Source organism: Haliotis cracherodii, unplaced genomic scaffold (assembly GCF_022045235.1).
Source record: "Haliotis cracherodii isolate W230 unplaced genomic scaffold, xgHalCrac1.p SCAF_9, whole genome shotgun sequence".
Classification (NCBI taxonomy): domain Eukaryota; kingdom Metazoa; phylum Mollusca; class Gastropoda; order Lepetellida; family Haliotidae; genus Haliotis; species Haliotis cracherodii.
The window spans coordinates 15,854,661-15,866,800 of NW_027266343.1; the positions used below are offsets into that span (position 1 = coordinate 15,854,661).

The 12,140-nt window shown below is 37.8% G+C and overlaps 1 protein-coding gene across 1 annotated transcript in view; it reads right to left on the reverse strand.

Annotated features, from left to right (window-relative positions):
* The window catches only part of LOC139452624 (salivary peroxidase/catechol oxidase-like), a 33,888-nt gene extending 22,074 nt beyond the window's left edge, over positions 1-11,814 (reverse strand). The window contains exons 1-3 of the mRNA XM_071234159.1: positions 11,734-11,814; positions 8,231-8,315; positions 7,508-7,608 (exon numbers count right to left, since the gene is read on the reverse strand). Coding sequence (XP_071090260.1) covers positions 7,508-7,608; positions 8,231-8,315; positions 11,734-11,788 — 241 coding nt within the window. The 5' untranslated portion in view covers positions 11,789-11,814. The remainder of the gene's footprint in view (positions 1-7,507; positions 7,609-8,230; positions 8,316-11,733) is intronic.
* Between the last annotated feature and the right edge of the window lie 326 nt (positions 11,815-12,140).

Below are 12,140 nucleotides of genomic sequence, written 5' to 3' on the forward strand. Positions count from 1 at the left end.
AAATTGTTTGACCGTATTTTTTGTGTTGTAGACTGACGACTAGCAAGGAATTGTCATGTTGTACGCATGGTTCCATATACAAAGAAGAGAAGAAGAAGAAAATTGTTTGATTTAAGTGTCACCCGTCGTTGTATACAATAACATTTAGATTTGGTAAAATACAGGCAGATATATATAAAAAAGAATAACGTCAGCTGGCCTATAAAGTCCCATGAGACACATGTTACACAGCAAAAAGCATATAATATAAAAAAAGAAGTTTATAAAACCACTTAAGTGCATTTGAAATACTAAGAAAATTAGAGTTACGAACCATGGGGTTTTATAAATTATGTAATGAGGGACTTACGACGGTTATACATTTTAGACAATGAAACGGCTGTTTTCTTACACAGGGAATTATTGGACATAAGGTAGAGAAACTGGTCAACTGTGGACAGCTGAGGGAAAGAAGGATTGAGAGTAGAAGCAAACTGAAAGAGGTCGTAACGCAAATCAGCATAAAATTGACAAAACATAAGAAAATGAAGTTCATCTTCGACAGAATTACTGTTGCAGAGCTTACATATTCTATCCCCAAGGGGGAGAACTGGACGTGAAAACCTACCAAGTTCTACCTGCAGCGGGAGTGTTCCACAGCGGAATTTACTTAGTATACTTCTCTAGCTTCTATCAAGAGGAGAGTTGACATAAGCTTCTTCATGTAAACTATTTTTAAACAAGCGATATGTTCGTAGTTTATTTCCATTAACGTTTCCTTTGTCATCCCATAATTGGGTAAACCAGTTAATATAATCAGCATAGATCAAACCCTGTTTTGAAAGATCAAATTCACATGGCGAAATGTCATAAATATTAGAAACAGGCAACTCCGAAGATGAAACGATAGATAAAACTTTACTGTACCATGATTTACTAAAATTGGAAGACCATCTTTTAACTGCAAAAACAAGTCTTGAATGCTGAACATAATTAATACGACGCCAAAAACGGAGAATTTCAATGTACTGTTTTGTAAGACAGGACACCCAACCCATGTCACCACAGACTGCAACATTCGGGGTTTTGTTACTCACACCGAGAAAAAAGCGACATGCTCTGTTTTGGATGTTATTGATACATCTGAATTCCTTAGTTCCCCAGATGGTTGAACCATACGATAAAATAGGCTTCACAAGGTTTTCGTAGAGAGTATTATAAACACTATAGTGTAAACCACCAACTGACCTAAATTTAAATATGGTGACACCCAATGCACGACTGGCTGACTTGGCTAGCTCCTTCACTGTAAAATTTAGGTCAAGATGCTCATGAAACCAGAGACCAAGATATTTTTATCCAAATTCAGATATACAACCGGTATGAAGCTGAGAACTGAGATGCCAAGTACAACCTGCATTCACACAGGAAAGCAATATACTTGTGTGTATGCCCTCTCCTCTGAAAAATCACTAAAGTATTTGCATTGTAATAAATATAGTAATTAATCAAACTTGGTAATTTAATGGGTTTCCGACAGATATGATTTTCAGTTTTTTTACACCTTACGGATTACGTACAGGTAGTCACTGTCTCTTATGTATCTGCTAGTTGGAAATTTCAAATATCATGTTAAAACACTGTTCCTGAAATAAGGCAGTTTCTTTTATGGGGTATAAATAGTTGATTGGTCTAGTCACGCAGTCATTTTAACTTGATCGAATAATTTCCACGAAATATTCCAGCAGAGGGTTTTGTATTTTGTTGTATACATGTATTGTTACTTGTAGAAGATACTCACATCCCTGTATCTCAGAACGCAAAAGTGATAACATTCAAACATGTAGTATACAGTGAATTGTTACATATAATTTCCTGCATGTTGCTTTTTGAACAAAAAGCCTCTATGTATACTGTAATCGGTGTCCACTGTTAAAAGGGTATTACTGCAGTCAGCCATGGTAAATGGAGAGACAATAATAAGGTGATTAATTTGTCTGTTGCAGAATATGCGGTATAAGTGCAGTCATTTATACATACACATTACACATATACAGATGAAATACACGATATGACACAGTGCAAGAACAAATTAAGATACGGTCTCACATGATTGTGGATTTAATTAGCATGCTTAATGATTACGGTCTACATATATCTTCAAACAAGTTTTACAGGCCAACACGGTTGAGATACAGCATCGGCATACTCAACTGTAGTTTTGTTCTGCCGGTCTAAGTTCAGTGTTTGACTGAACACACTTGTGTCGGGGTTGTGATACTTTCTTCTGTTTGTTGGCAGCCTGCCACCGGCATGAATTTAGAGAAAGGGCTCAGCATCATTCTTCTTAATGATGTCTACAAGCTTACAAACTTGTAGATGTTGGGGCGGTTAGGACCAAACATTTTCAGCTTAGACTCCTCCCAGTGTTAGTGGGCATGGAACCCATAGTGTCAAACAGGTTTTGCACAATACGTCCATCAGATTATATCTACTGTTCAGCAACATTATCACTGAATTTCAGAACTCTGGCATGATCAAGGATTACGAAGGTGAACGAGGAGAAAGGCAGACGCACGTGGATTTACTCTTAGGTTATTATTGTCCGGAGTTCAAATTTATGGGCATTTCCGACACTAATTGAACAGAGTTCACCTGCACATGTCGACTTTAGTCAGACAGAATGTAACCAAAAAATGCAATGAGCTGAAGCTCTTCATCCCTTATAACAACAACAACCAGGATGTGGGCACAGTCAAATACAAACCATTATAACCCGTTCTACACTTCAGTTTAGATGTGGGGTCGCCCCCGTTCCGAATAGAGACTGGTCGGTATGAGAACCTCCCCGTAGATCATCGTATCTGCCCACTGTGTTGTAATGAGACAGAAGATGAGACTCACGTTATACTGAAATGTCCTGTATATGATGATCTGAGACATGCCATGGAATGTACTGCATATGAGATGAATGAAAGTTATTATGATTTTAGTGATGTTGATAAACTATGTTATTTGTTTTCCTCTATTGATTTAGTAAATATTGTTGCCAAAACCACTTATGCAATACTCGAACGCAGGCGTCGTCTTTTATATAGCACATAGTAATGGGTGCATCTATTTTTAGCTATTGTATTTTTTTGTACCTTTTCATTTTTAGATTAATTATGTTGTATATATTTTAGATTTAGTCTCTCATAATTCCAAAAGGAATGGCGTGTGTATATTTTAAATGGTTTTATCTATGTATTTATGTATGCCCGTAGACACAGTGAGACGTAAATATCTGTCTGTCTGTCTTCATTCCAATTAACCTGGATCATTCAACTCGCTCGCGAAAGTCGAAGGTCGTATACGACTTTAAAGTGAATACATCTACAGTGCACAATTAACTTTTAACTGTATCATATATATTCATGATATGCAATTATTTTAGTTCCTAATTCGAATGAGCACATTCTGAGGCTAAATCTGCAAAAGGACAGACAAAATATTTCTTTGTACAATCCTACGATACAAACGTAGCGGCTGTTAAAAGAGACAGTGATTGAATAATGCGCAATATATTACATGTATTTGTTCTCTTTCACTCTATTGTACATTTTGAAGTCATTGTAAAGTTTCAAGGAGTACTAAAATGTTGTGGTATTATGAATGAATTTAGAATATGAATAATGAAAAGCAGTTACCATATGGGATGTACATGTATAACTTATCTTCCAACACCACGCTTGTGCCGAGGCCCGTGATCATAAAACTAATCGGTCCCATAAAAGCAACTAGTTTCTCAGGTATTCCGCTGTACTTGCTATGGTTCACTCCCAATTGTCAGACGACCTAATCATCTGACAGACCAGTCAAGTGTGACCAGTGTACATCCCTGGTTTTACCTACTAATTACTGAGCTGCCCAATACTGTCATCTGTGGGCAGAGTAAGGTACTCCAACTCGTTCAATGATACAGATTAACCAGATTATTATTGTGTTTGTAAGTTGCGTTTGATATGTGTCTGGTTGCAGGTGTTTTATTAGTCAAGAACAGGAGTAGTTTTTTCAATGAAACCTTTTAACCGTTGAGTTTGTTTTCCATTAATTTCATTAAATACATTGTTAGGTAGAATAATAACACGTTATATAGATTAAACATCTCCCTAACCAGAGTATAATCTCACATGTACTCAAAGTACCGTACTATATTACTTTGAGGAGACATTTTTGAGTTGGCATTGTATGCTGTCGGAATGACTTTACACAAATCCCTGCGTCAATGGACCCCAGATACTCAGCAACCCATTCCTGGCGTAAAAGGGCGACTGCGCTTGTCGTAAGAGGCGACTAACGGGATCGGGTGGTCAGGCTCGCTGACTTGGTTGATGCATGTCGTCGTATCCCAATTGCGTGGATCGATGCTCATGATATCAATCACTGGATTGTCTGGTCCAGACTCGATTATTTACAGACAGCCGTCATATAGCTGGGATATTGCAGAGTGCGGCGTTAAACAACTAACAAACAAACCATCGAGGAATTCAGGGCCGTTAGCTGATATCAGGAATGTAACATCCAGTTGAGGACTGCATACATTAGTCTGTTAGCGAACTTTTTACAATTAATATTTTGAATAAGCCGTTAATACGCCAGTTGTGACAGGGATGATGGTATGGTAGTTGTAGCAGACAGATTGACAGCCGTTGTTAAGTGCGTCACTAGGTTATAAGTACGGCATTGGCCTTGTTGATTGTTACTATACTTTAAGGATTTCTGTGGCCAGTGGACGTAATTCAAACTCTTTCCACACTGACACCGCATCAAAGATATGTGTGTACCGATTACATAAGTCTTACTGACAGGGTGGGGTGGTAGTTCACCGGACGACACTGTGTATATTGGGCGGCGCCTTTGATATCGCCTCACAACATACTTTTAATGAATGACCCATTGAACGATGATACACATCAGGATCGCGGAGAAAATACAAGATTCGTTGAGTATATCAAAGCACCAATTCATCTTTCATAAACCTGTTGTCTTTGTGCTTAATATATCCACAAAATAATGAAAATATGTAATACATGTATCCACAATATATATATGGGTAGATTGTAATTGAACAAGAGCAGGTATTGTAGAATCACCTGTAAATAAGGCCGACACTGTAATTAGATACAACGTACTAATGAAAATATGAGAATTATCCTAAGAAGACTGTTGTTTTATTTTTCTGAACAGTTACCATTTTCATTCCAACAGTGGCAATGCATTTAAAAGTTGCTCCCGTGCCATAATAAACACTCAATTAAACATAATTTCCATTTGTCAGTTCGACACCGTATATAATTAAACAATTATTTCGAGATTTCGTTAAAATGTGAGATATTCAGCCAGACGTTATGCAATGAAAGACCATTTTACCATTAAATTACGCGCAAGCGTACCTGTATATTGCATACCTAGTTTCACTTAATTGCCCTGTGACGCCGTGATATAACTGGAATACTGTTAAAAGCGGCGTTAAACCCAATTCACACACTTAATTGCCCAGTGTGATGTAACAACGAGACATAAAATGGGAATTGAAAAAGAAACTAACTGAACTTAAATGTTGTGGAAAATAACGCCAATGAATTGGAGTACACGCGCATGAATTCGTATGATAAACTCTAAAAACGTTTTGAGAGTTAAGGCCGGGTTCATTAAAGATCGCTACAAAAGGTAAAAAAGGTGAAATTAGTAAAACTTCTATGAAGGAAACATCCAACCAAAGGCCCTTTTTAAATAGTAATATGATGTAATGATATAATATAAAGTATATTTCACATAATACAATATACTTTGCACACAATTAGTTAATGCTTTAGAGGGACTGACGAAAACAAGGGCGAAATATTTCAATAACGCCACAAATTAGTTGAATTAAGTTTAAATGAATTGAATCATGTGTCATGCTTGTAGACACATCTGTATGTATTTGCGACACTAAAACTGTTGAGCAAAGGAAAATATTCTCGCCGATGGGATAAACCTTCCTCTCGCCCATGGGCGAAATATTTCAATATCTCTATAAAATAGTTGAATTACGTTAAAATGAGTTAAATTGTGTGTCATGATACATGAAAGAAATACATTTATGTATTTGCGAAACAAAAAAATGAGTTTTAAGTAAAGGAACATATATACTCGTCCATGGGCCAAACCGTTTTCTCGCCCACGGGCGAATTATTTCAATATCAATATCTATAAAATCGTTGTATTAAGTTAAAATGAGTTAAATTGTGTGTGATGATATATGAAAGAAATACATTTATGTATTTGCGAAACAAAAACATGAGTATTGAGTAAAGGAAAATATTCTCGCCCATGGGATTGCCCATGAGCCAAACCTTTTTCTCGCCCATGGGCGAAATATTTCAGCATCGCTATAAAATCGTTGAATTAATATAAGTTAAAATGAGTTAAATTTTGTGTCATGATACTTCAAAGAAATACATTTATGTATTTGCGAAACCAAAAACATGAGTTTTAAGTATAGGAAGATATACTCGTCCATTGGCCAAACCCTTTTCTCTCTCATGAGATATATTTCAATATCGCTATAAAATCGTTGAATTAAGCTAAAATGAGTTAAATTTTGTGTCATGATACATGAACGAAATAAATTTATGCATTTGCTAAACAAAAACATTAGTTTTGAGTAAAGGAAAATATTCTCGCCCATGGGCCAAACCTTCCTCTCGCCCATGGGCGAAATATTTCAGTGTCGCTATAAAATCGTTTAATTAAGTTAAAATGAGTTAAATTATGTGTCATGATACATGACAGAAATACATTTATGCATCTGCGAAACAAATACATGAGTTTTAAGTAAAGGAAAATATTCTCGCCGATGGTCCTGCCCATGGGCCAAACCTTTTTCTCGCCCATGGACAAAATATTTCAGTATCGCTATAAAATCGTTGAATTAAGTTAAAATGAGTTAAATTTTGTGTCATGATACTTCAAAGAAATACATTTATGTATTTGCGAAACAAAAACATGAGTTTTGAGTAAAGGAAGATATTCTCGCCCATGGGCTGGCCCATGGGCGACATAGTGTAAATATTGAGTTTTTTAACCTTTTTTTTCTTTTTTCTTCCTTAGTATGTTCCCATGGAAACAGCATGTTTATATTTGTAAATACCTTTAGAGTTTCTGGACTATTGGTTTTCCAGAATTAAAATGGGACGTGTTATCAGCTGACAACTTATGCGACAAACGGACATTTCTAAAACGGATGTGTGAGATATCTCCGAGAAGCAATGTTGATGTATGCTGATGTCATTAAATTCATTTCGATATTCAGAAAGGGCTCAAGTAGACAATATATTTTGTTTCGTAAAAAACCCTGCCTAAAAGTCGGGCCGGGCCGGGCCAAGACGGGCCAAAGTTGTATAGGCTAATTACTCCATTATCGGCGACCATACCTTCATAGTGTAACAAACATTCCTTGTCTGCTCTCAAAGAATTTGACCGTGGATTAGTGATTATTTACCTCTGTGGATATCCGGATGACGAAATGGGGCTCCGGCCGGCCTCCAGGGGTTCCTCAAGTTGTCAGGTGTTCGGTAGGGCTGTGTGTAGGCCGGAGCTGGCCTGTAACATAGTCATTCAACATATGGCGGATAATGTATGGTTGATCTACCCCATCCGTTGAATTGGGTATCATAATGATAATAATAATAATCATTCTCAGCTCAAGAACGCGGGAGGATATACTGGGGTGTATCAAGGGTACACTGAGGCACACACACATGCACGTCACTATAAACGTGCACTGTTCTTCAATGCGACTTTGAACCCCATTTCACTACCATTAACAGATTATATATTTGATGATGGTTGTGTTCACTGAAAGATGGAGTACACACACAAAACATGAAGCAAGCTATACAAAATGTGTATATACCGAGTACGGGTGTTCTTTTCTGCTTCTTGGGAACTATGACCGATCAGTTGACCCTATTGCCTGTAACCTGCCTCAGCTGGTCATCCACGCTGTCTTAATCCAAATCATCATTAAAATGTACGTTGATATTATGACAAGAAACTACTGTGATTGAAGCATGTGCATAATATGTCCAATTCTACGTGGAAAGACATGAAGAAAAATGTGTCTGGATTAACCAGGTCCGAATTACTGAATCAGGGGGTGTAGTACCGCCCCTATGTCAGGAGTGTCGGGATAAACGGGGTTAACTCTGTGTCGAATACATACCTGTTACTGTTTGCGGGATGCGGGTATCTCCTCCCCGTCGGGGGCCGGGACAGACGGGCGCATGGCGACCTGCTTCTCCCTCCCTCTGTACAGAAAACATAGGAACAGTTCAGTTCCTAAAGTTCTTCCTCGTATGCTGTTTTATTGTTCTTCTCTACTTAAAGTTATTAAATGCACAATGGCTCTCAATCAGACGTATGTTTGACAGCTTAATGCACTAATTATACCTTATACGGAAATATCACCAGTAGCAAATACACACTCACACTTACACACACACAATCACACACATAGAATCACACGCACACACACACACACAATCACGTAGAGATCACGTAGTCACATATATACTCACACACACAATCACACGTACACACACAATCACACATACACACACACAATCGTACGTAAACACACACACTCACACATACACAATCAAACGTACACGCACTGGGTCACACAATGGAGACAGAGTCCTTAGTTGGATAACTTGTTCCCAATCCATTTCAATCTGAATAAAAGATGTTTAAACTAAACTACACACACAATCACACACACAGAGTCACACACATTCACTAACACACACAACATCACACGTACACATACACATAATGGCACGTAAACACACACTCACATACACAATCAAACGTACACGCACACAGTCAGACACATACACTCACACACTCACACACACAAAATCACACGTACACATACACACACAATCGCACGTAGACACACACACTCACACACTCACACATACACAATCAAACGTACACGCACACAGTCACACACATACACTCACACACACTCACACACACAAAATCACACGTACACATGCACACAATCGCACGTAGACACACACACACACACACAATCAAACCTACACGCACACAGTCACACACATACACTCACACACAATCACATGTACACATACACACACAATCACACGTACACACAGTTGCACACACAATCACACATACGTACTCAATCACACACACAGAGTCACACACATACACTCACACACACAATCACACGTACACACTCACAATTGCACGTACATACACACACACACAATCACACGTACACACTCAGAAATGCACGTACACACAAACAAACACACACACTCACACGTACACAATCACAATTGCACGTACACGCACATACACACACAATTACACGTACACACACAATCATACATACACACACAATCACACAATCGCACGTAGACACACACACTCACACATACACAATCAAACGTACACGCACTGGGTCACACAATGGAGACAGAGTCCTTAGTTGGATAACTTGTTCCCAATCCATTTCAATCTGAAAAAAAGATGTTTAAACTAAACTACACACACAATCACACACACAGAGTCACACACATTCACTAACACACACAACATCACACGTACACATACACATAATGGCACGTAAACACACACTCACATACACAATCAAACGTACACGCACACAGTCACACACATACACTCACACACACTCACACACACAAAATCACACGTACACATACACACACAATCGCACGTAGACACACACACACTCACACACTCACACATACACAATCAAATGTACACGTACACAGTCACACACATACACTCACACACACTCACACACACAAAATCACACGTACACGCACACAGTCACACACATACACCCACACACACAAAATCACACGTACACATACACACACAATCGCTCGTAGACACACAAACACACTCACACAAACACATTCAAACCTACACGCACACAGTCACACACATACACTCACACACAATCACACACATAATCACATGTACACATACACACACAATCACACGTACACACACTTGCACACACAATCACACATACATACTCAATCACACACACAGAGTCACACACATACACTCACACACACAATCACACAATCACACTCACAATTGCACGTACACACACACACACACACACACACAATCACACGTACACACTCAGAAATGCACGTACACACAAACAAACACACACACTCACACGTACACAATCACAATTGCACGTACACGCACACTCACACACAATCACACGTACACACACAATCACACGTATACACACACGCGCGTACAGATGTGCGCATTCACGCACGTATAGCCTCAAATACATTCCAGCATACACACTCCAAATCATTATAATTACCTGATTTTGCTTTCAAAATAATGTGGTGAGCACTTAAACATGCGGGCGTACTCGACTAGAGGGTTTTAAGATAGTGGCAGGTTAACGGGTGTTTCAAAAGTATTCATTTTTGATGAACGCTTATATGATGTATGTGAAAAATGGTCAACAAGATTTCATTAACTCTATCGTTTTCTTGCGAATTCAAACCATAAACGAATATATATATATATGCCAGCAACAGATATTTTACGCCCGTTTCCTAATGTTCATGGAAAGTATGTTCGAAACATAAAAATGTTGATAAATGTTGTTTTAAGTTTCTTTTTTCGCTTAATATATTTTTTCGGAATATATTGATTTCGAGAAGAGGAATATGAAAAGAAAGTATAAAAACAAATATTGCCACACAAGTGATTTAGAAAATATTTGTTGAATTTGTTTGCAAATATTCATGCAAACGCGCAAATACGTAATACTATGTATTATATTTAATCCCTTTGAACCTAATGCATTGTGTATAGTTTAAAAGGAAGTTACTTAAATGCAATACGCTCATTGCAAAGTTAGCCTCATGGTCAGAATAGATTACAGGTTCGCCTGTACATGTATATAGATGCTGCCTTTTAATGAACTTCTAGTTCGGCTACATAAACCTGATTAGTTAATTTTTTGTAATAAGCTTTTTCTTTGTTTATTTAAAACAAATATTAATAAGTTTTATTTTTTAAATAATTTACATTTTGATAGTTTATAACATTTTCTTAGTTTTCACATCTTAGATGTTTGTTCATAGGTAATATTTGTGATACTATATCATGGTAGATAAGTATACTATGCATACACCAACCAAGAGAAATGTGACTCATTTAAACCTAAATACAGTCGCGGACAGCTTCTCATTTGACTATAATTTAAAATCCACGGAATAAATATTCAATTTGTCAAACACTGTGTGCGTTTCTGCACATGTAATACTAAACTCTGGCAGCATTAGTTCGCCTAACATTTCAATCAAAATCTAATTCAGTACATAAAACACCCGTGAACATCCGGGGAAGAATAGGTCTGCAGCAGCCCATGCTTGTCGCAAAAGGCGACTTCCTTTGTCGTAAGAGGCGACTAACAAGATCGGGTGGTCAGGTTTGATAACTTGGTTAATGCATGTCATCGTTTCCCAGTTGCGTAGATCGATGTTCATGATGTCCACCACTGGATTGTCAGGTTCCGACTCGATTATGTACAGACCGCCGTCATATAGCTCGAATATTGCTCAGTGTGGCGTTAAACAAACAAACAAACAAACAACAGTACATAAAATGTATGAAAGAAACACTTACCCGACAACGCAATGAAGAGCGTTAGCAAAAGAACTTGTACGGCAAAGGTTTTCATTGCGGTGCCGTGAAATTGGTCTAACCCTATTTTAATACCCATTATATATAGTATGCTTACCATCTGGTTCATTAGGTAAGGATAAACGTACAGTTAAGAGAATTGGACATCGATAACAGACATAATGACTAAAAAGTGAATGAATTGGGTGTCGGTTTTTTGAAAACATACAATTAACTATTTCTATCAAAACATTTTTTCCATTTCAACGAACATATGGCTAGAAAAAAACTTACAGATAAAGATTATTGTGTAACAATGGAGATGCGATTGAACCGGAGACCATGCTGGCTTCGTTTCATCAGCAATCTCCTGATACTAATTACGCCCATTGCACCACATTGTACATATT